Source organism: Aquarana catesbeiana, linkage group LG10 (assembly GCF_042186555.1).
Source record: "Aquarana catesbeiana isolate 2022-GZ linkage group LG10, ASM4218655v1, whole genome shotgun sequence".
Lineage (NCBI taxonomy): Eukaryota > Metazoa > Chordata > Amphibia > Anura > Ranidae > Aquarana > Aquarana catesbeiana.
The window spans coordinates 243500995-243527704 of record NC_133333.1 but is presented as its reverse complement, the minus strand read 5'-3'; the positions used below and the strand labels follow the sequence as shown (position 1 = coordinate 243527704).

At 43.7% G+C, this 26710-nt stretch overlaps 1 protein-coding gene across 14 annotated transcripts in view; it reads right to left on the bottom strand.

Annotated features, from left to right (window-relative positions):
* Positions 1-26710, bottom strand: part of KIF1B (kinesin family member 1B) — a 277895-nt gene that overhangs the window by 101171 nt on the left and 150014 nt on the right. For all 14 annotated transcript variants that reach the window (XM_073603542.1, XM_073603543.1, XM_073603544.1 and 11 more), the window contains 6 exons: positions 17587-17666; positions 15568-15643; positions 2406-2485; positions 2212-2318; positions 987-1070; positions 715-895 (listed from right to left, as the gene is read on the bottom strand). In XM_073603542.1, coding sequence (XP_073459643.1) covers positions 715-895; positions 987-1070; positions 2212-2318; positions 2406-2485; positions 15568-15643; positions 17587-17666 — 608 coding nt within the window. The remainder of the gene's footprint in view (positions 1-714; positions 896-986; positions 1071-2211; positions 2319-2405; positions 2486-15567; positions 15644-17586; positions 17667-26710) is intronic.

Sequence of the window (26710 nt, the reverse complement as noted above, 5' to 3'; positions counted from 1 at the left end):
ATCACAGTGGTCACATGATTGCCGATCCTTTCCACCCCTGGGGCATACAGACTCTATTTAAAGGGGATGGGGGGGCTCAGTTTTGAACGGAAAAAGCATAAATATAATAATAAGTACACAATTTAAAAGAGAAGTATGTTTTTTTTTTGTTTTTTTTAAGACTGATACTTAGCTGGATGCAGCGCCGGTCCCCCCGCCGGCTCTAACACTAAAAACCGAGTGATCAAACACCGCCGATCGCTCAGTTCTTACAGCTCCCTGAGCAGACAGCTGGTAACTGTCACTCACTGGAGCTCTGGGCTGTGGAGGGGGAGGGAGCAGGCAGCTCAGGCTCTCAGCAGGTCGCCGAGAGGTTTAGGTGCAGGCAAGCTGATTCCGCTTGCCTGAGCCTCGACCGGCTCTGTGGCGCTTCAGCCCGCTGTCTGCTGAGAACGGGTCACAGGATGAACTGCACTCCTGTGATCAACAAGAGAAGTACAGCCAAACGAGCTTTCCCTGTACTTCTCCTTTAAATAACAACTATAATAGCTGAAAGGAGCCGCAGACCAGTTTAAGTTCTACAGAGCAAAGAGCGTCCGAGAAGATTGAAGTTTAGGAAAGTTTATTTGAAAATAAAATAGGATTGGATGTGTGGATTTTGCTTCTCCTTTTTTGGACAAGCCATACAGAGTAGAACAAGGGCAATAATAGCTTGGGGCACAACAGAGCATGTACCTTTTCTCCATCTCCTGTTTCATATCAATGCCCTGTTTTTCCAAGAGCTCACGCTGGGCAAACGTCCAATCCACAGGCTCCGAGGGCGTCTCTGCTGATGGCGTCTTCTCCCTTTCTGCCCTGGCCTGCTCGGGGTGGTTGAAACGGAAAACGTGGTTTTTACCCATAATGATTCGGTTCCCTGAAAAGAATGGGAAGGAGGGAGGATTAAAGTGAATGAGGAGAACTTTTTCATGGCTGAAGTAATATGAAGTGAAAACGTTCCTACTTACCAGAACGCAGCTGTACGGGAAGGACAACCCGCTTTCCATTAACGTACGTCTCTGAATGCTCACATGGCTCCAATGTGACAACAACTAAGGGAATGAGAGGCAAGAGATAAGCTTCAGATGCGGAAGTATTTTATTTGGGTCCCCAAATGGAATAAAATGGTAAATTTTTTTTATAGGTGAACATAAAATTATTTGTTCCAAAACTGAACAATATGAAGAAAAGTTGTGTTAAAATGGTTGTAAAACATCACATATACCCAGTGAAGTATCTATCCTGAAGTTATACACAGAGATGAAACCGATACATAAATTGTACCTGTTTATCTGTAGTCTTCTCTCTGTTCAAAGTGCTGAATTAAAGTGATAGTAAAGTCTCCTTTTTTTTCTAAAAATAACAAACACGTTATACTTACCTGCTTTGTTGCAGTGGTTTTGCACAGAGCAGCCCAGATCCTCCTCTTCTCGGGTCCCTCTTCGACTCTCTTGGCCCCTCCCTTCTGTTCAGTGCCCCCACAGCAAGGAGCTTCCTTTGGGGGCACCCGAGCTGAGTGTTCATTCAGACACGGAGCCCCGACCCGACCAGCCCCCTTCTCTCCCCTGATTGGCTAGCTGACTTTGATTGACAGCAGCTGGAGCAAATGGCGCTGCTGCTGTGTCTCAGCCAGTCAGGAGGAGCATCTTGGACAGCCAAGGCACTCATGCTGGACAAAGATGGGGCTCAGGTAAGTATTAAGGGGGCCGAGGGGGGCTGCTACACACAGAAGGCTTTTTATCTTAATGCGTAGAATGCATTACGATAAAAAAAGCCTTCTGTCTTCACAACCCCTTTAATAAACTTGTCTGAGAGTTCAAAAAAGGGGGTGGGGAGCTGAAGTCACACTCTGTAGAACTCAGTGAGGAAAGCTCTGAGTGCTGATTGGATGGAAGAGTCACACCCCCTTTACACAGCTCACAGGAGCAGAGCTGAGGCTGCCAATCTGCTGTAGATCCCTCCCCTGTCACCATTTTTCTCTTGGTGTCAGGAAAACATACCAGAAGTGACTCATGCTGATAGCAGAAGAACAAAGCAGCAGACAGATATGACACGTAGTGCTTTTAATTGAGACAAGTACACACTATAAAAGCATATGCTTTGGTTATATTTCATGTCTGAGGTTTACAACCACTTTAACTGTGAAACCCCAACCTGCCCCAGTACAGTTCAACATTTGTTTGAATCCTTTACCTTCACCATTTGGCATCCTCTCACTGCGGAATATGCAATGTTTTTCTTTAATATGGGCGCCACTTAGCACGATATCCTGTCGCCTTTCTGCATCTGCCTGACCAACCCTGGTGAAACAAGATGGAAGAGGTTACGTCAAGCAGTAACAGTGAGGCAAAACCCGAGGAGTACAATTACATCTTATGTTGGCTTACCTGGTGATACCATCTTTGATGTAATACAAAAGGCACTCCGACATGAGAGGATCTTCATTAAGGTTAACAAGGTGAGGAGTCTGCAAAATAGAGTGTAGTCATTAACATAAATCTTCCATGATTGGAATGAGAAACATGCCTGCTGCTGCGAACACAAATGTGGGGCCCAAATCCACAGCACAGGTTTACAACATAACACATAAAACCCCAACCCATAAGACTATGCAATCCACTCCAACCAATAAAAAACAGGACATCCCTGGGTAAAACCTCAAGCTGAATATAGACAAAGACCTAGTTACACAATTTAAATATATGTATAGGAACTCTTTTACTCGATAAAAATTTTGTGATTCAGGTTCCTGATCTCCACCGCTAGATGGAGATGACCACCACTACCATACATTACACATATGTAGGCTGCTTCTGTCCCCCGGCTCATCTAACACTGAGAACCGAGCGATTTAACACCACAGATTGCTCAGTTCTCACAACTCCACAAGCAGAGAGCCAAGGACCATCAGTCACTTGCTCTCTGCTCTGCACCCTCCTCACTCACTGGAGCGCTGGGCTGTGGAGAGGACGGGAGCGACCGACTCAACCTCTCAGCAGCTCACTGAGAGGCTGAGCCAGGTGCCAGTCAAGGTATGTGGGCAGATCCAGACTCCAGTGTCGCGAACTTGCCCGAGCCTGTACCGGCTCTGTGACGTCAGCAGACAGCGGACTTCAGTCCGTTGTCTGCTAAAAACGGGTCATAGGAGTGCGAAAGGAACTGCACATCTGTGGTCCACAGGAGAAGTACAGCTAAAAGAGTTTTGGCTGTACTTCTCCTTTAAGTTATTGGGTACATTACATTAATACTGTATTTTCTCTATAGAGTCTTTAATGTAAAGGTTTTGTTTGAGTTGATTCATTTTTTATATCTTTTGTAAACAATTTAAGAAAGCTTCATTGTAATTTCCTTTGAAGATCAAACCAATATTATTTTGATCCGCTGTCGTAGGACCCTGAAACCACGTGGAGCCCGTTACCCATTTGGTAATCCGGCACTGACTATGAGAAATATGCACTGGCTTCAATTTGTTACTGTATTTAAATCTGCTAAGGCTGGATTCACACTATTGCAAATTGGATTTGGGTTTCCCCGCATCCAATTCTCATTGCAGGAGAATGTGACCGGCTCTCTATGGAGCCGGTTCACACATCTCCGCAGCGGCTCCGGTGCGAATCGCACGGGAGTCCTGTGCGTCTTTTTGGTCTGTTTCAGGTCCAAATTCAGCACTAAATTCAGGCTGAAATCGGACTTGAAACAGTGAATGGAGACGCACTGGACTCCTGCTGTGAGCTGCTCCTTTCCTTAGTGTGAACCCAGCCTAATACATTGAACACTCAAAGCTGCCCCCATGTTCTCCATCATCCAGAGGGGGGGGGGGGCTTTAATACAGGAGGTGTTACTGGCCAGATCACAAGGTGAAAACAAAGGGGAAAAAAGCCTAAAAAAAGAAATCTAATGCAGCTACCACATCTAATTATTGATAAACTGTAATACATTAAATTTTAATACTACCTAAACAACTTTCAAGTAAAATTTACAAAAACCTAAAGCCAGTAAGAATACCATTTCTCTTTATTAAACACAAATATATGTACAGATATAAATATGATATATCACAGACCTTTGGCACAGAGGGGAGGATTGTTTCACTCACAGACAAAGATCAGAAGCCCTTCATACAATGACACCCCCTTAGACAATTCAGTTCTACTCTAACAAGACAATCTAATTCATAGCACAAACCTTTTTTGGGGAAAATACCCCATTAGAGTCAGCAAACAGATCACATGGACTGGGTGATAAGATCTGTGTGACCAGGAAGTAGAGAGCGATGATTGATCGATGAAATGAGAGCGATGATCAACAGATAAAATGAAAAGGTATGACAATAGTGAACCAATCCACACAGATCTAGAGAAGACAGCATTTCCTGTGCAATGTTATATTCTGGACTGTACAAAACAGCAAGGTCCAGGGTTCAGAGCAGTCAGCTCATGCTAGGACTTGTAGTTCTGAAAACATTTGAAGGTCACCAGTTGCCTAAAACTTTGCAGCCATCAGAATTGTTCCATATGTTTCCCTGAGACCCACCCAGAACTTTCTGCTGGCTGACTACCTCAATACACAAAGGACCATCAAGAAGTACCAGTTTCGCGCCAAGAAAAAAAAATTAACACATACCACAGGGTCTGGCTAGCTGTTATGTTGTAGTTCTATTTACATTATCTCACAAAAGTGAGTACACCCCTCACATTTTTGTAAATATTTTATTATATCTTTTCATGTGACAACACTGAAGAAATAACACTTAACGGCTGTGTGTTGAGTTATTTTGAGGGGACAGCAAATTGACACTGTTATACAAGCTGTACACTCACTACTTTACTACTTTGTAGGAAAGTGTCATTTCTTCAGTGTTGTCACATGAAAAGATAGAATAAAATATTTACAAAAATGTGAGGGATGTACGTACTTTTGTGAGATACTGTATCTGGCCTGCTTTTGTCCATCCCTGAGATCTCGCTTAAAATTGACTTGTGGCCAGGCTATGTACATTCAAGCAATTACATAAACTTAAACAATAGACAGGCTTTAAAGGCTACATCAGCCTTGAAAAAAAAATAAATAAATGCACAAATTCTTGCAGGGAAAGAAAAGTGCATTTTTTTTTATTTTTTAGTATTGCATAGGAGCCTGCAAAGAGTTGCACCCACAATGAATAGATCATAGGTGCAATGCCAGATTCCTGTAGGCTCTTTCTCCGGGTCTCTGTCCATTCCAAGTATGGACTTTCAGTTAGACAACTGGAGGAAGTGTCAACAGACTAACGCCTAGTACACACGGGTCGAATGTCGGGAGTCATTGGCCAGTTCAATAAAAAACGTCCGACATTCGGCCCGTGTGTATGTCAGCTGGTCCAACAGCTTCTGTCAGATGAGCGTGCTGGAAAACCAACAGCCGACCAGCTCACGATAGTGTTCTGGTGGGGGGTCCATCCCCCTATAAGAACACAACATCTCGGGGGGGGGGGGGGAGATCGATGTACTAATACAAATTTTCAAACGCGTTATTTTTTTTGGAAAAATGAATTAAAAAAAAAACACTAAAGTTAGCCCAATCTTTTTTGTATAATGTGAAAGATGATGTTACGCCGAGTAAATAGATACCCAACATGTCACACTTGAAATTTCGCATGCTCTTGGAATGGTGCTAAACTATGGTACTCAAAAATCTCCATAGGCAACAGTTTAAATTTTTTTACAGGTTACCTGTATAGAGTGAGAGAGGAGGTCTTGGTATAGAATTATGGATCTCGCTCTAAAGTTCGCGGCAGTACCTCACATGTGTGGCTTGAATGCCGTTTACATATGTGGGCGTGAAGTAATTATGCGTTCGCTTCTGTGTGCGAGTTTGCGGGGACAGGGGCGCTTTAAAAAATATATATATATTATTTTTTATTGTTTATTTTATTTTCATTTTTTTATTTTTACACTTGCTGAACTGCCACTATGATTGTTCTTACGATGCAGGTAATCGCCGGCTGAAGAGAATACCGGGTTGATGCCTGTAGGTGCAAGCATCAGCCCGTTATAACCACTGGAAAGGGAGGACGTCCATGTACTCCCTCCCAGCGGGAAGTGGTTAAAAGTGAGAGCTGCTAAGGGAGAGAACATGGAGTTAGCCTTTAAAAATAATCCCTTGCTCACCTATGTAGCTGCAGTCCCTGTGAAGAAATTCATCTTAATTTACATCATTGAAGTTGAGCTCTGGTTAGCTTCTCAAAAGCTCACCTTCTAACGTAAACACCTGGTCCGCATTTATATTAGAAGGCTCGATGAGCTGTTTGGAGCAGAGAAATGAGCTGAGATGTTCTTTCTGCTGTGAACTTTGAAGATCCATTGCTCTACAGTATCTGCATCTACAAAGGTTAGTGAGGTCTTGCTTTGAAAGAGAAGTTTGGGAATTAAAAAAAACAAACATACATAATTACCGAGGTGGATGCAGCATCAATCCGCCACCACCTCTAAGACATAGAACTGAGTGATCGGAGACCGCTGATCAATCAGTTCTCGGTCTTCACTGAGCAGAGAGCCGGTGACTGTCAGTTACCAGCTCTCTGCTCTGCCCCTCCAGTGCTCACTGGAGAGCTGGGCTGTGGAGGGGGCTGGAGCGGCTGGCTCAGGCTCTCAGGGGTGTGCTGAGAAGCTGAGCTAGCCAAGCTAGCTGCCAGTCACGGATCTGGGTGCATCCTGACATTAAAGTCGAGATCTCTCCAGAGCCGGGACCGACTGAGTGATGTCAGCCAACCGCAGACTTTAACCTACTGACGGCTGAAAACGAGTCACAGGAGTGCAGAACCAAGTGCACAGATGCGATCCCCAGGAGAAGTATAGCCAAATAAATGTTGGCCCTATTTCGCCTTTAAAGCCTGTTTACTGCTTGCTAAGAATATGTACAGTAAATACTTAAATGCTCCTAGACTGATTCACTTTATTGCGCATCAAGCATAAAGAAATGCCAGGATTTCAACACATGCAATTCTGAATCTTGTCCATGGGTGCTCCAAAAAGTAACCCAAGCTTGTCCAGCTGTTACAGAACCACAAGTCCCAGCATGTCATGACACCTTCTAATCTAGAATGATAAACTTCCCTACTAGACAAAACATGGGAACATACAGGAGTCTAAAAGGAGCACTAACAAAATGCCAATTAACAATAAATTCAACTACATTTAAGGTCATATCTAAAAACATTTCCATAATTACAAGAGAAGTCTCCCCAAAAAAAAGTGGTGCAGGTAGATGCTGAAGGACTGAATCCCCACTGGCATTTTCTATCTATATGTTATTCCTGTGGTAAGGTCTCTAGAACTGAACTCCCAAATTGAGAGCGCAGTGAGCATGCACCAGTGATCACCTACTCGCTGATACACATCTGAACAGCTCCTAAAGAGTGCATGTTATTCTTGCTAACGCACGTGCCAAAACGCGTTTTGGTGCAGATCACTTTTTAAAATGGGTCAGGCACTTGTTTTATACGTTTCTCATGTGTAGGGCAGGGGAAACAAAAGAGGGGAAGACCCATAAAGTTCAGATTTAGAAAAAGGATAGAGCAGACGGCATCATAATGATTAAACATAGAATACAAAAACACATGAAGATAATGGGCAGAACAAAGTAGCCACAGGTGTGCACACCCACAAGACAAAAGGTCACACAGATTTTAATATATTGCCTCAAGTGTCATAACAATTTGAGACACATGATAGAGGCTCAATTGGCAGAGCCTTCAATGTTGTTAGCTAGTAATTAGATTATGCAGACACCCTGCAGACTTCATTAGCTCAGAGCCCAAGATCCTCCTAATTAAAACTGGTACAGCAATCAATAATGACATAAATCACAACAGCTTTAACAATTAAACCAAGACATGCATGCATGGGATCAAGGAGGAGAGCAGAGGTAGGCATCATGCGGTGAAGTTGGCCAGATAGCAGCTTAAACAGACACAATGCAAACCTCCATTAGCTCATTTTCCAAGATCTACCAAGCTGACAAATGGGTTAGTGTTGTGAAAAGTCCACTTGAAATAAAGCCCCCTATGGTATATATAGATAGACCAGAAGGAAAGTCCCAGGTTGGCATAGAGGTGGTATATGTTGCGAATATATGCTGGCCAGTGGGTCAAAGATCATGAAGTAATTAGTATTCAACCATCTATTCCATAATATGCCGATCAATGGCTCTTTATACGGCAGTTCTCCAAACTTAAAATAATGTGAATGACTCACAGTGAGTTGATCCCGGACAGGTCGGCCCTATTAGAAGATTGAATTATATAGTGTCCAGAGATAGAAGAGACATCTACCAGATTGGTTGATGTAATGGCTCTGCGAGCTGGAGAGATCCTCAGTATGGCTGTAATAGCATGTGTGGCGTGAAGGCTTCTCCTAATGCCGTGGGAGCCTTGGAAGGTGCGAGGCTACCATCAGAATGTCCGTAATTCGCAGCTTCGTCATAGCTTCCTTAGGATCGCCGCTGGCTTAGTGAGCCTCGAGGAGTGCGAGGCTACCTTCAGAATGTCCGTAGTACGCGGCTTCGTCTTATCTCCCTGGTGACCACCGCTGGCTTAGGGAGCCTCGAGGAGTGTGAGGCTACCTTCGGAATGTCTGCAAAATGTGAATTCAGCTCAGGTTCCCACCAAGTCTAGGGGGGGGACCCTGGCATAAGCGTAGGTTGCTTTCAAAGCACAGGTGGAACTTCTCAGAGCAAAAGGCTTATGATAGGTGCTGAGTTCCGTTTGGGAGATCCTTCAGTGGTCCTCACTTTTCCAAGGAAATAATAAGGGGCATGAAGGTACCAAAAAAGATGCATGGCAGATGTCTGGGGGTGTCCTGTGGCTACCAAACCAACGCGTTTCATTCACAGGGATTGTGAACTTCTTCAGGGTAGCGGTTCCCTCATATTTTGTGGTAATTTATATCCTTTCAAATGTTTTCAAAAAGGAAATGGAACTTGGTGGGGCGGTGGGCAGAGTTAGTCATTGGGTTGATTGTGTTAACCCTTACACTGGCTGCTTGATGGCAGTATATAGAGTAATGGTTTATCTATTTATTTTATTTTTTATTTCAGTTACTTATATAGCGCCATCAATTTACGCAGCGCTTTACATATACATTGTCCATTCACATCAGTCCCTACCCTCAAGGAGCTTACAATCTAAGGTCCCTAACTCACATTCATACATACTAGGGACAATTTAGACAGGATCCAATTAACCTACCAGCATGTCTTTGGAGTGTGGGAGGAAACCCACGCAGGCACAGGGAGAACATGCAAACTCCAGGCAGGTAGTGTCGTGGTTGGGATTCGAACCAGCGACCCTTCTTACTGCTAGGCGAAAGTGCTATCCACTACACCACTGTGCCGCCCACAATATCCTTCTTCCACGAAGCCAGTTCGAAACTGGGGAGTTCCCACATGTTCCAGTATGCTTCTACTAATGGATAGACTTACTTGGTAAAGTTTATTTCTGTTTTTATCCCTTTTTATTTTCATAGCAAATTGCCAATTGTGTGTCTTTCTGCATTTTTTGTATCTTTTTTTGTAACTCCTTTTTCTTTGTATATCTTTTATGCACTGCCCACTTTCGGGATATTAAATGATAAAATTAATAAGTGACTTCTGTGTACTAAGCTAGGACTCATATCTCTGGAGAGGTTGTTGTATTTTAGTGCCTAAGTACTCGGTTTAAGTTACGTACCAATCGGTATGCAATTGCACTGTGTGTTGGCAGATTGCATGCAGATTGTAAGCTAACAGATCTTCCAGACAGAGATCTGTGTATGTGGTGGCTCAGCAGACCAGTCTGCGGACAAACTGTTGGGTGGTGGCAGGCTATCGTTTATTGTGTGTCTGGTGTGTGGGGACAGTGGGAAGAGTAATTAACACCGGGGTTCAAGCTTGCAGGATAGCTGGAGGAACCCTAGAAGTGTATAGTAATTGCTAGACTGCTCCCCAACCCTTAGAGTGCACCAGATTGTATGTAAGATTTGTATCTGCCTGTGTGTGGTCAGCTAGCTGGATTGGAGTGGCGTCTCCCTCTAGTGGTGGCCAAAGGTAGTGCAGGCTGTGAAAGTACCACAGCCAGTCTTACATGCTCAGTATAAGTTCCCCCTTATTCCCTTAGTTCCTCATATACCCGGTCACGGAACGCACGTCGCGGTTAGCTAGTCGCCGTGGGAGTGTGAATTTGTGACATCCTGTATCAATCTAGTTAGGGTATTGCTACATAACAAGTCAAACACACAATTAGATTTCATTTTTCAACAATTTTCATCAAGGAATTCAACACTGTTAGTAAAGTTTATGGATTTATAATCCAGTTGGTCATAGGTACACACATGTTCACATGTATGGAGAGTACACATATGTATTAGAGAGTATAATATACTCAATCATAGTAACTCAAAAGAGTCAAGTCAATTGGTCAGTAGGGTCAGGGATTCACAAAAACTTGTAAATTTAGTTAGTTATTTAACCTTTACGGGGCCATTGTCCCTAGGCGGAAGATCCATTCTTTCGCCTGGGGACAATGGCCCCGAAATCTAGCTCTTGACTGTACTAGGACAGTGTCAAAATCCCCTCTCCTACTTGATAATTTCAAGACATAGAACCCTTTAACACGTAGGCCATTAGTTTGACCACCATGATGATCGAGGAAATGTTTGGCAATTGGCTTTTGTCATCTTTTCCTCCGATACTTGATATATGTTCGCCAATTCGTACCTTCAATGGGCGTTTTGTCTTGCCTATGTATAGCTTATGGCACGGGCATTCCAGCATGTATAGAACTTTTTCAGCATTTCAATTTATGAATTGCCCAATTTCATATACTTTATGTCTATCAGCATCAGTGAAATTATTTGTTCTTTCAACCAAGCTACAAATGCTGCATTTACCACATGGGTACATTCCCTTGAGGGCCGGAAGGTCTGTGAGCCAGCTCCGTGGGGTAGTTTTTATGCATTCTGAGTTTATGAGTTCATCTGCCAAATTTCTGGCTTGCTTGGCCACCATAAGGAGTCTGGGGCCTACAATGTCGAATAGTACTGGTGATCGAGTCTGCAGATGCCAATGTTTAGTGAGCACATTTCTGACAGCCTCCCATTGTAGTCCATACGGGGTAAAGATCCTGACTTGATCTGTCTGTTTATTTTGAGGGTCATCCTTATTTGTCTTCAGCTGAAGTAGGTCAATTTGTGATCTCTTCGATGCCTTGGGCTTTGATCGCCCTAACGTCCTATGGGAATATTTTCTTTCCCTAAAGCATTTGTAAAGTTGTGTCACTTCGGTTCTATAATCTAGCTCTTGACTGCAATTTCTGCGCAATCGCAAGAATTGCCCAGTCGGGATGCCATTGATTAGGGATTTTGGGTGGTGGCTGGTTGCTTTAAGGAACGTATTTGCTGCCGTTCCCTTTCTGTAAGTGCTCCTGATGCGTGTCCCTTGCTTCACTTTTATAAAGAGGTCAAGAAAAGAAATTTATTGAGGGTCCCAATTGAAGGTGACCCTTATATTCCTGGTGTTTTGATTTAATTCCTTAATGAAGGTCTCCAGACTCTTTGGGGTACCCCGCCAAATCAACAGGACATCATCGATATATCTTAGGCAAAGCAATGCATGGTCAAAGTATAGTTCAGATCAATACACTACTTCCTCTTCCCACCATCCCAAATGTAAGCAGGCATATGCCGGCGCCCATCGATATAACGCGGATTTGTTTGCAGTTTGTCCCTGCAAATTGAAAGCAATTATTGGATAGAGCGAACTGAAGTAGCTCAAGGAGAAACTCATTTTGTGCCTCCATCATAGGATTAATTCTGATCTAGAAAATGTGCTGTGGCGGCCAAACCCCATAGATGGGGAATTGATGCATATAGGTACTCTGCATCAATGCTAGCCAGAATTGCATCAGATGGTATGAATAGATTGTCAATATGCATTAATACATGTCTAGTATCTTGCACAAACTAAGGTAGTTTAGTGACCATTTCTTTTAATAGTGCATCCAGGTATTGTTCCGTTTTTTCTAATGGCCGAAATTATCGGTCTTCCCGGTGGATCCTGCGATGGATTTTCATGTGTAGGCCAGCCTATTGAAATTAATAGGGCTGCCCTAAATTAGATGGGTGGGAACGTGCAAAAAAAAAAAAAAAGAGTGTGCGCTCCTGCAAGGTGTGAACGGAGCCTCAACACAGGAGTTAAAACTGAGAGCAATAAAAGTGCCTGGCAATTTTTTTTAATGATGAAAAATTTTGCAACATAATTATTGAAACTTTTCTTTATGTACAGTATGGCCAGCTTAGTATTTTAGCTTTAGGTAAATTCTGGCAAGTAGAATCGCTCATACAGATTGAACAAATGGTTCCCAGTACAAGTTGCATGACACTACTGTGAAACATAGTTATGATTCATTTTTAATACTTGCTACTGGTGTAGCTTAAAGAGGAGTCCCAGTCTGGGAAACAAAAAAATTCAAAGTCAGAAGCTACAAATACTGTAGCTGCTGACTTTTACTATATGAACACTTGCCTGTCCTTTCGGCTTCACAGCGGGTTTCCCTACTGTGCATGCTCCGAGCGCACTGCGTTTTCTAATTGGCCCGACGGCGGGGGAAGGAGGAGGGCCAAACTTCCGAGGGACGGCGCCGCGTTCCGGAAGTGGGGTAGGGTGCCTGTCAAAAACCCGTCTCCCCCCTCCCACCCTGAAAGGTGCCAAAATGTGGCACCGGAGGTGGGAAGGAAGCAGATCAGCGGAAGTTCCACTTTTGGGTGGAACTCCGCTTTTGTTGAGAAAAAAAACTTTACCTCTGGGTGATCTATGTATGCAAGGATTTTAACAAACTTTGTTGCAGATTCCTACCTTTTGTTATTCTGAAGAAATAGCTGTTTGTTTCTCTGTGTCCATGTGCAAAGTGAATCTAATGGGAGCGATTTTATAATTATCAATCAGCTGCTGCAAATGCAGGGCTCTGAGGAAAGTGGCAGGGTCTGACTTGTATCTTAGTGCGGACTTCTGGGAATATCAGTCAGCCAATCACACAAGCAGGAAATTACATTTTCAGGGGGCGTTCTATATACCCTCTGTGTACAGGTAGCCATACTGAATTTTACAGAAAATGACGACTCTGCAGACTGAAAAGGCAAGGTCATTTTTAAGAACATTCACAATTGTATATGATATATTATTTTTGTTTCTATTTTTTTCCCCCACAAAAGTGGCGTTACCCTTTAAAGAGATCTATTTGCTCCATATGCATAGGGATCAATTGCTACTCAACTAATCTCTAAATATTTTAGCAGCATGCCTGAGCTACAAAAATCTCCTTTGTGGTGCAGCCCATAAGAAGCCAATGAGTAATTCACCTTCTTCAGCATCCACTTACCAGATCTGTGGGGACTTTGCCGTATAGATTTGGGGTTTCTAATCTACACTCCGTATTGATGGGTGTATGCTACAGGTCACTACTATCACAATGAAAACACAGTAATTCATGAGCCACAACCATCTCCTGGTTAATTACAAATACTTTGAAAAACAGCTCAGCTCGATTAGTGCTGAAAAATCTCAGCACTTTATTAATATCTCTGTACCTAATGTTTACTAATTAACCATTTATCAGCTAGATGGGGGAAAAAAAAAAAAAGATGTCCAAAAGGCATTAGCATTTATCGCTGGCTCATGAATGAGTTGATGGACAGACCTGATCTGTGGACAGAGAGTCAAAATATTCATCAAAGATCATGGAGGAGATCTGGAGGAGAGGTGAGCGTTGACAGAGAAATATACCAAAAGAAAGACAGGACATTAGAGGAAATCTATAGCGAACCAGAGAGAAGAGATTGCTGTGTGGATTGGGAAATGGAGAAGGAGGAAAGGTCACTTCAAGATGTGATAAATGATGCAGTGGACACATTTTCTGACGGTAACATAAGACATCACACAGAAAGTGTTTAAAGAATATGAAAGCACTTTCGTGGTAAAAAAAATACAATAAAATATATGTTATTTTGTTTTAATGTAAGAAATCATGAATTCTATTTAGCAAGTCTTCAATGTAGTGTCTAAAAACACGTATAAGCGGTCTTACACTAAAGATGCAGTGTATTCTGGTGTTGGATGAAAAAAAGCATCCCCAACCTACCTCTTGATTTTCAAACAATCCACTCCCACCCCCCGGTCAGGTCACTGACAGCACAGAAGCCCCCCATCGGTCATTTAGTTAGGGCCCCACACTTACCCTATCTCGCCGGCGGCATCTCTCCGGGCTGCGGGCGGCTGCTCTCCCGGTTCCCTTGCGTCTCCTCCCTCCTCCTCCAGACAGCCAATCTGATCGGATCTCCTTTCGGGCCAATCAGGTGATGGGTCATGACCATGGTCATGATATTAATTCGCTATTGTCCCACAACTGGGTGGGCTTCAGGCGCAGAGCCCACCCTTTTTTGAAGCCTATTAGAGCCTCTGGCTCTAATCACGTGCTTCAAAACCCCCCTTATTGGAATCCATGCGTCCAGCGCCCTGCATGTAGATCAGGTGGCCGGACGCATGGATGGGGGGGCAGCCCCTGTGCGCCCCTAATGGATGGGCCGCCACTGCTGGAATGCCTTTCTTAAAATAATATTGCAGCTAAGGACCCTTTCACATGGGAGATACGATCAGGTCCACCTGTCAGTTTTTCAGGTGGACCTGATCGGAAGGTCCATGCATGTGTATGGACACAAGTCCGTTTACACCTGCTACCTCCAGCTCCGATCCCGTCCGCTAAAAACAAAAGGGGATCTTTCCTCTTCCGTTTAGGCAGATTGGATCAGAGGGTAGTCGGGTGAAAATGTAAAGATGAAATTTTTTATTCCTGGTTTGCAGAAACTTAGCAGAAACACCTATGTGTCATCCGCCCGCTCTGCTCCGATCGGCAGGGGATATGTGTGCTGATCTCCTGCTGACCACCCCATGTAAAAGGGGTCCTAGAGTCACTATTAGTCACATTACCATACCAGGTAAAGGTAGGACACCTTAACATTAAACATGAAATGACAGGTGCAGTAAAGAAAAAAGGTGGGGTGTTGTTATCGCCATATTTTTTTGTTTGAATTAAAAAGGCTAATGTGTTTTTTTAATGTGCAATAATTCCTTAAAGAGAACCTGTTAGATTAAAAAAAACACAAAAAACATGAACTAAAAGTTTCTGAAGATGAAATAAAGTTTGAATTCTTGGTATGCACCTAAAGGCAAAGATATGTTATGATCCATAGCCTCCAATCAGGTAACAGTTTGTAGAAGCCTTCTGCAGTCAGAAAGATAAAATGTAATTCGATTCGACTACTGCTTAATAAAGCTCTTCAACTTGTATCCACTGAGTTGGTACCAAAAGCATTAAACCTCCAGTAATCTAGGCTTCGATAAACATATGTCTAAACTGCAAGTCCCTTCAAGTCAAAGTGGATGACTGTTTACTAATGAAGCAATCGGCCATGGACTCTTTATTTCAACATTCTGCATCACCTACTTGACTCAAGTTTTTCCATAATGAACCGGGAACCTTACCTTTTTCGGAGAGAAGACACCCAATGTTCCTCCATCCTCTCGTATGGCCACACCCATCTCCGCCAGTAATGCTTCCCTGAAATAATTTTAAAAAAAAACCCCCATGAGTATCAAAGTATGTGGAAGCTGCAATGCTTCTTGTAATACCTGCCCTTAATGTATTCATTACTACATATGCTCCAACATGGAGACTCTCTTAGACTAAAGTTAGGATCGCACTACACAGAGAAGCCACAATGAGGCACTGCGGCTTCCACATATATTTGCCAATGTTGTGCAACTAAAACCTTTTTTTTAATGCAAAGTTCTAGACCGTGTAATTTTTTTTTTTGCTGTTTAGCTGGTAAGTGTGCAGGGAAATACACTTTATTTTGTTTGCAGTGTGCAAATCTCTCAAATGTGCACCCCACTCTTAAAGCTAGTTAAAAATTGAGTTGGAGAACCAATGGGAACGCGTTTCGGAAGGCTGATGAAGGAAGCATGGCTTGCTTCCAAAATGCGTTCCCATTGGCTCTCACGGCAGACGGACCGACAGCTCCTCTCTACACTCCCGCTGGAGATACAAACTTTGGACAGATATCTGAACACCGGACAGACCATCCCAGCTATACAGGGCAGCTCGATGCCGGCTCCCTCTGGACAGATCTCAGGCTGATCTCACTCCCTCTATACAGCTTGCCTTCTTCCTATAAATCATAGCTCCCGTTTCACATTTGGACTTCCCATCCACTGCGAACTGTCATCACCCCCCACCACACCCGCTTGTTAGCGACATAGATGTTTATATAGTTTTTTTCATCCTTTAATAAATTGTGCTACACGATGCCCGCTTGGCGCTTTTTTTCCCTTCCATCTTGCATTTCAGATTGTGGATTCCCAGCCCACTTCTAAGGCAACCTTGCAAGCATCCATGGCATTAGCTTTTTATCATTGATATTTATTCCTATACCTCCGGGAATAACACTTTGTTGTTTTTTTTGTGATGTCTAGCGGGTAAGCGTGGTGGGAAATAAATTGTACTTTTTTTTGCTTTGTGCAAAAGCCTTCCATGTGCACCTTGCACCTAAAGTTAATTATAAAATTGGGGTGGTTGCCATTCCTTCCAGGTCCCGTGACTCACTCCCCTTCCTCACATAAGGTAGTGCTGGTGCTCGGAGCTGAGCCGCTCAGACACTCAGCACTAACACAAGGGGACAAGAAGAAAGTTCTAAACCCTGTGTAAGCTCCAATTTTCGACCTTTGCTCTCACCCAGGGATAGCGCCCTTCACTTCCAGCAGCTGAACAGAGTAGCAGAGGGAACAGAATAAAACTGCAGCTAGGGAGAGTTAAGTAAATCGGGGAGATTGCTGCACCAACACCACTTATGTTAGCTTGGAGATCTCTTTTTTTCTTTTTCGTTCAGCCCGCTGGGTTAAACGAAAATAAAAACATCTAGTGTGTACCCAGCTTTAGTATAACAATTTCCAAAGCTAAAGAAGCCAACAATTGACCAGTAATACAAACAGATGTTGTGTGAGAGACATCATCATGATAAGTAAGGGGATTCTGCTGCTAAACTCTCTGAAATCAATGTAGTAGCAGAGGATCATCTCTGAGCTGAATAAAGAATATCACACTTTACATTGCTCAAAGCTGTTTTGCATTCTGGTATATACGTAGGGGCCATATCTCGGGTCTTAGCTATGCTGATATCAGCATGCTTTGTGGTGGTGGGGGTAAAAAAGCTCTCTGAGCATGCAGATATGGCAGGAATTTTCATAAAAAAGATGAATGCATCGACGCCCCCCATTGACAGTCTGTGTAAAGAATTTCTACTGGCATTGTCACTTTAATAAGGCAGTGGTCACGCTAATAAAACTAAAGATGATGTGCAAAGTGCACCAGCCCACAGCAACCAATGACACTTTCAATGTCACATCAGATAAGGATGATTTTTGGTTGGTTCTTCAGAGCTGTTGCACAAGGCCCATGGCTCTTGGCCCTAATTAAGCAGCAGTAAGTGATTTGTTATGTCGTACCTTTCCATGCGGATAGCTTCTGTTTTTCGAAGTTTTTCCTCCCAGGTTTCGTTGAGCTCGGCGATAATTTTCTCTGATTCCTGAAAGTTAAAAAAATGAATGGGGGAAAATTTCAGCAAGGAATTTGTTTTGCACAAGCCATCAAATAGAACCAAGCTGTCAGAATGCACCTGTGTCATCGATGGGGAACAGGGAGTACAGTGACTTAGCACTATTGAATGGCAAAACTCAACAGAAAAATTCTGATCTCGATGTAAACAGCAAGAAAGATGTATTACTACATGAAACCTTACTATGTAGAAACTTTTTAAACAGTGCAAAAGGTTAGCACTTAAGAGCATTACCAAGAAAGTTTTGCTCATTCTGGGCGGAATGGGGCAAGAAATGGACTCTTGTTGGAAGTCCACGGAGATGAGGCTTTTTCATCCAGGTTACTTCTATCAACTGTACCCTGGAGTTTACTCAGGGAGCTCCTCACAAATTTACTTGCCAGGAATAATTACCCTGGTTGACGATTAGAGATCCATTGATTTCTCCTTAAGTTTGGCCTGGTTCCTTTTTTCTCTTCTACCACTAGGTGAGCGGGTACTTGGTGGTACTAGATATGAGAAGGGCAATGCAAGGTCAGATTATGGGTATATGGGGCATCTCAGCCAAAGGGCAGGGGTTTTCTTGAATCCCTTGTCCTGCTGGGAGAAACTATATATTTCGGTTGAGTCAGGTGATCTGTGTTCTGTGCCACCTGGATGGCTGTCTGGGTGGATGTGTGTTGTATTCCCCGGGCTGATAGGCCGGAGATTGGGCCTATCCCGGGCACATCTGGCTGCTAGGCTATCTGAGGGCCTATCCAGAAGCAAGAGAGCATAGCAGGGTTGGGACTGCGGCTTGCAACCCAACCAAAAGTGACGGTTCTGCCGGCCGGAGAACCTGCCGTGGTCGGAGGTAGAGGGGAAGCTGTCGCCAGTAAGGGACTATACCGCTTAATTACCAGGGACCACAGTGAGTAACTGAAGCAAGTACCGGAGCAGTATTCTCACCAACCGTGGACAGTGAATTGGGACACTTCAGTGGGTATCAAGCCAGGGACCCACTGAAGGCGGAGGTGACGCTTGCAGAGCAGCCTTGTGTGTCAAACCAGGGACCTAGGAGGCCAGTGGGGTGAAGCTTGAGAGGTATCTCGAGTGCCAAGCTAGGGACCCAGCAGAGAAGCGGGGGCGACGCTTGAGGAAGATACCACCAAGAAGATTGGAGGAGCTCAAGGAATTCAGTTGCAGTGATTCAGTGGGTCTAGTGAGAGACTGGGAGCTCAGTGGGCTGAGGAACTACAAGCAACGATTGTAGTGAAAGTGAAAGAACTGTTACGTTTTGTGGTAGGAACTGTTAAAGACTGTTGCCAAAGGAGACAGCATTCCTACACATGCAAATGTGGCATCTTGCTGGATGCCTTTCCCTGCATGGCTGTCCTCCTATTGAAGCCTCTGAGTCTGCCAATTAATCTTGCAACTACCTAAGGGTGTCCTGGCCCTAACCCTCTCTCCCCAAAAAGTTTAAGAAAAAAAAACTTTCTTTTGCATTCAAGAAGTGTCTGGCGCCCAATAACTAACTACTCTGCACCCACCATGCCTCAAAACCCACCACACACAGAAGGATGTCAGCTATCTCTGACCCTGGAGGTTCTCACTGGATCAAAGGAGGCCTGGGACCTTGCTACAAATACATGCATGTGAACTGCCTTTACTGACAAAATCATTGGAAATCTGTTTAACCAGTCCTGTGATGTGACAGTCACGTCTACCAGACCACACTTTTTTTCTCCTCCAGCCCGCCCTCCTCTGTGGCCCTCCCCTCCTGTAAGCCGGAAGGGAAAAAGGCAGTACTATGCAAAGCAGAAGAGTCTGATTGGCTCCTTGTTCTGCCTCTCCCTCTTTCAGTCTAAGTGCTGCTGAGCAGGTGATGGAAGGAGACTGATATCAAGACAGTATATATATAGTGGATTCATGTAAAAATGCATTAAATGATTTTAAAGCTGAACTAAACGCAATTTTAAATTTTTTGCCAACAACGGGCTCTTTGTTGCAGAAAAAAATGCAACAACTCTTCAGCAATAAAAATACCTACCTGTTCCCAATCCTCTGCAGAATATAAAAGGAGTTGCGCATGAGCAGTTCCGCTTACATTTCCAGCACAGTTCCAGTGTGCCAGGATGAATTACTCCAACACATGTGCAGGAGTGATGTCATCCTGCACCAGACAGACAATCAAAGAAGCCAATGACTGGAACCCAGAAGACGCAAGGTACAAGACGCTGGTGCCAACAAGGGACCTTGCAGGCATCAGAGCATAGGAAAAGAGTTAAGTATTGCTGCCTTTAGTTCTGCTTTTACCACTTCCAGCACAGGCCTAATCTGGCGCTCCTCTCCTACATGTAAAAATCATGATTTTTTTTGCTAGAAAATTACTCAGAACCTCCAAACATTATATATATTATATATAATTAGCAGGGAATATATTATATTTAGCAGGGAATAAAATGGTGGTCATTGCAATTTTTTTTGTCACATGGTATTTGCGCAGCAATTTTTAAAACGCTATTTTTTTGTATAATAGATACCTAACATATCACACTTTAAAATTGCGCACACTCATGGAATGGCGCAAAGCTTCAGTACTCAAAAATCTTCATAGGCGACTTTTTAAATATTTTTTACAGGTTACCCATTTAGAGTTACAGAGGAGGTCTAGGGCTAAAATTATTGCTCTCGCTCTGACGTTCACGGCGATACCTCACATGTGATTTGAACACCGTTTACATATGCGGGCGCAACCTACGTACGGATCTCTCCTCTATGCTAGAAAGCCTGAGATCTCAGGCTTTCCAGCTAAAAAAATTAGCAGTGTTTACATCTGCTGGCACCGGAAGTGACGTCAAGACGTGACTCACGACCTCTGAGAATCATAGAGATGGCCGGGTCCACGGTCAGCTCTATGGTAAATGGCTGCCGCTGGCCGATTCATTCTCCGGCTCCTCGATCGCACTGGGCAAGCCGGGAGAAGCACCGGAAGGCGCGGGGCTTCGTCCCCTACCATCGCCTGTAAAAGCAATCAGGCAGCCACTGTGATTGGTTTTACATGAGAGGGGATCACCAGCTGAAAAAAACAATATATCCACATCAACCTAAGGACGTCATACCTAAGGTTAAGTGGTTATTAAATACATACAGCGCATCTGAAAAGTATTCACAGTGCTTCACTTTTTCCACATTTTGTTATGTTACAGCCTTATTCCAAAATTGAATAAATTCATCATTTTCTTCAAAATTCTACAAACAATACCCCATAATGACAACATGAAAGAAGTTTTGAAATCTTTGCAAATTTAAAAATAAAAAAAAGGAAAAATCCCATGTACATAAGTATTCACAGCCTTTGCTCAATACTTTGGTGAAGCACCTTTGGCACCAATTACAGCCTCAAGTCTTTTTGAGTATGATGCTACAAGCTTGGCACACCTATTTGGGCAGTTTCTCCCATTCTTCGCAGGACCTCTCAAGCTCCATCAGATTGAGATTGGATGGGGAGCGTCGGTGTACAGCCATTTTCAGATCTCTCCAGAGATGTTCCATCGGGTTCAAGTCTGGGCTCTGGCTGGGCCACTCACAGAGGACAATCACAGAGTAGTCACGTAGCCACTCCTTTGTTATCTTGGCTGTGTGCTTAGGGTCGTTGTCCTGTTGGAAGATGAACCTTCACCCTAGTCTGAGGTCCAGAGCGCTCTGGAGCAGGTTTTCATCATGGATGTCTCTGTACATTGCTGCATTCATTGTTCCCTCAATCCTGACTAGTCTCCCAGTTCCTGCCGCTGAAAAACATCCCCACAGCATGATGCTGCCACCACCATGCTTGACTAAAGGGATGGTATTGACCAGGTGATGAGCGGTGCCTGGTTTCCTGCAGACATGATGCTTGCCATTCAGGCCAAAGAATTCAATCTTTGTTTAATCAGACCAGAGAATTTTGTTTCTCGTGGTCTGAGAGTCCTTCAGGTGCCTTTTGGCAAAATGCAGGTGGGCTGTCATGTGCCATTTACTGAGGAGTGGCTTCTGTCTGGCCACTCTACCATACAGGCCTGATTGGTGGAGTGCTTCAGAGATAGTTGTTCTTCTGGAAGTTTTGCCTCTCCACAGAGAAACACTGGAGCTCCGTCAGAGTGACCATCAGGGTTCTTGGTCACCCCCCTGACTAAGGCCCTTCTCCCCAAACACTCAGTTTGGCTGGAGCGGCCCGCTCTAGGAGGAGTCTTGGTGGTTCCAAACTTCTTCCATTTATGGATGATGGAGGCAACTGTGCTCATTGGGACCTTCAATGTTGTAGAACTTTTTCTGTACCCTTCCCCAGATCTGTACCTCAATACAATCCTGTTTTGGAGGTCTACAGACAATTCCTTGGACTTCATGGTTTGTTTTGTGCTTTCATATACACTGTTAAAGTGACTGTAAAGGGCCTTTTTTTTTTAAATTAACAAACATGTCATACTTACCTCCACTCTTCTGGGGTCCTCTGGCGGCTCCTCCCCACATCAGATAACCCCCTAGGAGAACATACTAAAACATTTTTTTTTCTGCCAGTAAATACCTTATACAGCCCACTTCCTGTTTCTTGTCTGGTAAAAAGCCTAGGCTTATGACATCATACACAGCTTTCTCTCACTCCTGTGAGAGTTTACCAGAAAGGGAAGGGGGGATGAGTCATAACAGGGCCAATGAAAGCTGCAGGGCTGCAGAGCTGGAGGTGGAGGTGTGCTTCTGTGTAAATCCAGGAAGTGAATAGGCAGCAGCTTCAGCTGCCCACAGTTAAAATGGCCGCAGCCAGACTCCGTGGAGGGAGATTTCTGCAGCATATTTGGCAAGTACAGAATCACAGTATATATAAAATAATATGAAAAGTGGTTGGAGGAAGCTTCAGAATGGCAAAAATGTTTTTATGACAAATTATGTGAGCAGACTGCAGTTCCTCTAAGTATATGAGATTTTTTTTGTTTTTTATTTTTAATAATTTTGCAAAGATTTCAAACAAACTTCTTTCACCTTATCATTATGGGCTATTGCTTGTGGAATTTTGAGGAAAATAATTTAATCTATTTTGAAATAATGCTGTAACATAACAAAATGTGGAAAAAGTGAAGCGCTGTGAACTCTTTCCAGATGCACTGTAAATAAAAGAAGTTCATAAAGGTTACCAATGTATTATTAATTTGGAGGATTGAATTATTGATGATTAGTGGTATCATTTTTATGTCAATGTTATATTGTATATATTTTAAATGCTTTCATTGATGTATAATACCTATAATAGATATGACTTTCTTATGTAACATTTCAGCCCCGATGAAGGCAGAGTACAGTCCCAGAAACGCGTTGTCCTTTTAAAAGTCTGTCATTGTATCTGGACTTAAATATTACAGTGCAGCACTTCAATTCCACTCACTCATAAATAAATGCCATTTTTAATTAGATCTGCAGGAACTATGAGCTTGCAGTAAACAACAAACATTAGAGAGACTAGAAATCTCCCACAAGGTGAAATTTGTCTTCATTTTTCTGCAAGTTCATTACTGGCTTTCTATGGAAATTAGCTTGTTTTTGGGTGTTCTGGCTCTTTAATCCTGATGCTGAAGTTCCTGTTTATGTCAGGCAGTGCGGTGGCGTGATTGCAGCGCTGTGGAAACGGTCACAAGAATAGCCCTATTCTTTGCCTTCTGCATACAAATGTAATGTGCTGCAGCCTGAGCCTCTTATAGGCCGCATACAATAGCATGACTGTCCAGACATAAAGACTGCGCACTGTCTGCATTGTACCAAGGCTGGGTGGGGGGGACGGGAGGGCAAGGACGGGGGTCACAGTCAGCACCCTCTTCTCCTAAAATCTTCTACTTAAAGGGACATTTCTACTTATAACAGCTAAATAGGCAGTTGAAGCTTACGTAAAGGAACCGTTTTATAGTAAGCTCCACTGTCTGAATTTCTATGACCCCCAAAGACCCTGCTGTGATAGAAGGTTTCTCCTGAGTGTGATCAAGGTGGGTATGAACAGGGAACAGAAATTCTTAAAAAAAAAGAAGGGGTGGTAAGCCCTTAAGTGTTAAGTGTAAAAGGAGGGTGGGGAGGTAGATACTGCACTATGTTCTTCCACTGAACACCAACCTGTTAGGATAAAAATATGGAAGGCCAACAGAGTCCATAGGTCAACTAAAGCCTAAAGCAGTGGTTGTCAACTTATAGGCTAAAGAGGACCTCAAATGTGGACCCTTACATCACTAAAGGGCCGCACATTATGTTCAATATATGTAATGCTTGAGAGGACTGTCAGAGACTACAGACCTAATGGGGGAAATGAGGGTCAGAGAGTGAGGACAGGATACATTGTTGGCTGGGGATATGCTGCAGAAGATAATATGAAACTGGGAAGATCTTACATGAGGCTGGTAGAGATCAATGCTATTACCCTATTCAAAGTTCCTACTACAGAATGCTGAAGTCTGAGGGCCTCAGGTTGGGCACCAGGGAACTAAAGGCTCATTCATGTGGGATTAACTATCCGTAGACCCGTCTTTACCCGCATGGGATGCACAGCTGTTCCATGCACTTTCCTCCACTCTACTACATAATTCAGAGTATTTTTTGTGCTACAGCTGCAGTCACATAACTTACCTGTAATGAAGTATGTTCCACTTCCTTCAGTCTGATGCTTCCTGTAATAAACTTCTCTCTGGTGTTGCTCGGTCCTCTTCACAGCACTGAACTATCAGAGCTGAATGGGTTAATAGCTTTGGGTCTAACCGTGCAGTGCATTGGAGAAGATCCTGAAGGCCGCCCACCCTTTTCTGTGCTCCCCTCCACCGAAAAACTAATTGCCTTCTTTTTAGCAGAATGCAGCACATTCTGTGAATGAGGAATACAATTCCCCCATTCTACGTCCCCTTCCCCATTCACGGAACGTATTACATTCTGTAAAAAGAAGCAGGGACTTTTATGAATGGCCTAGAGGACAAAAAGGGGCAGCCACAGGTGGGGCCTTCTTTAATGTACTGCACCCCTGCAGCTGACACCATGGCAGGAAGTAAGGGAAATTTCCCCGAGTCCTAGATAGCAGTAAAAACCTGAGAGCAGACCTAAACCTTCCTCCACTCTATCCAAAACAATAAAAATAAAACATTTTGACTGGACATACACAAAAATATTTTTAGGGGAAGAGTACCTACCTTCTCTGCTCTTGATTTTTAGCATATATAAAAAAAAAAAAATCCATTTGGAAAGAGTTGGAAAGAGTAGGAAAGCGTTATAACCCCGTCAGTTTTTTGCCATCTGTGTCTCATCAGGGAGATTTCCCTTCACTTCCTGTCTGCTAGACTTAACGGGATGGGAGAAGATATCTCTCTATTGTGAGGGAGAATCTCTCTTAGGCTGGGTTCACATATGTGCGAATGGGTTGAAGGTTTCACCGCATCTAATTCGCATGACATGGAAGTGTGACCGTCTCTCAATGGAACTGGTTCACACATGTCCGGGGTGGCTGCAGTCTGGATTCCAAAAGGGTCCTGTGCCTGTTTGGGTACGGTTCAGGTGCAAATTCAGGCAACAGTTCGGACCTAAACCAGACCTAAGCCGGTGAACAGGAACACACTGGACCCTGGGCTGCAAACCGCAGCCTGACACATATGAACCCGGCCTTATACAGCTGTCAAAAAAACTGTCCCCATTGAAAGTTTTCCTATTTCTGTTCTGGTGGCAACCTAAAATTTTGGATTTCCCCTCACTTACATTCGTGGTGACATTGGTGATCAAGAAAATTGCAGAGGACTTGTGACAGACTCACCCAGGACAGAGGCTTTAGGAGTGGACTAAATGCTAGCCTCTTGCTTACTGACTATGGGCCCTGGCATTTGAGGGAGCTACAAGCATTTAGGAAAATACTCTGTTATGTAATGCAAAAGGACATTATTAAGGAGACCATGGTGGTCTCTGCCAGCTTGGGACTCAGTGGACAGATATCAGTGATAGAAATGCTGATTAATGAGGTCTGGAAAGCCCGGGTCTTTCACCCAATAGTTTATTGTGCTCATTAACACACCTTTGTCTCCTAGCAAACTATTGGGGGATGTGTTTATACTTGTGTGTATTGTAAGTTTTAAGTGAGGAGACGGCAAGTCTACCCTGAAAGGTCATATCTCTGAGTCACCAAGTCTGGGTAAATGATTAGATAACTAGCTCATGTCAATTTATGTTTCTGGTTACAGGTGTATTGTTAGAGTAATATGAGCAGGAGGGGGAACCTCCTCTTCAACTGTATATATGTATTCTTATTCTAATAAACAGTCCATGTTCAGCAACCAAAACGAGTATTGTCTTGTTTTCTGGTTGTTAGCGGTTGGAATATCTGATATCTATATTCAGACTGGGAGGAAGCGGTATATGAGGAAAGCACTCAAGCGGGACATTTTGTTACAGGACTAAACTCCCGTATGGGGACACAGCAATATCACACAGACAGGTGGATGGCTGAGGAGTTTTGTAGTGGGGTGGGCAGAACCTGATGTGCAACCGAGAAACTAGTATGCTATCAGGTCTTCCTCGCTTTTGACTGACAGTGCATGGCAGTGGGCAAGCAAAGAGTTGGATATGTGGCACCTGATGGGGAGACTAGTTCGGCGTCAGGTCTGCCTCCAGTGCAATTCGTCATTGACCAAATATGGGCATTGCCATATTTGAGTAATGTAATTAGCTAGTATCCCCGGCCCATTTGTTTACATTCAGCCTCCATGAACAGAATCTCCAGGATGGCAGCTGAATGGGACAGGTAATGAGTCATTGGTTTCTAGGACACCAGCATTAACTGGTGTCCTAGCAACCATGAGACCCGTGTGGGAAGCACATGACTAAGCCCTGTGGGCAGGGAAAAACGCATCAAGGATGCGGCTCAGGTGGAGCCGGGTTGAAACTTTTCACTTGTCTTACTTAGGCTTCTGTCTGGTGTGCTGCGTTTGGGCTTTCCTTTGCTATAAAGTGTATTCAGAGTCAGGGCAGGCTCCTTTCTTGTTGGCAGCCACATAGTGAGAGTCACCGGCGAT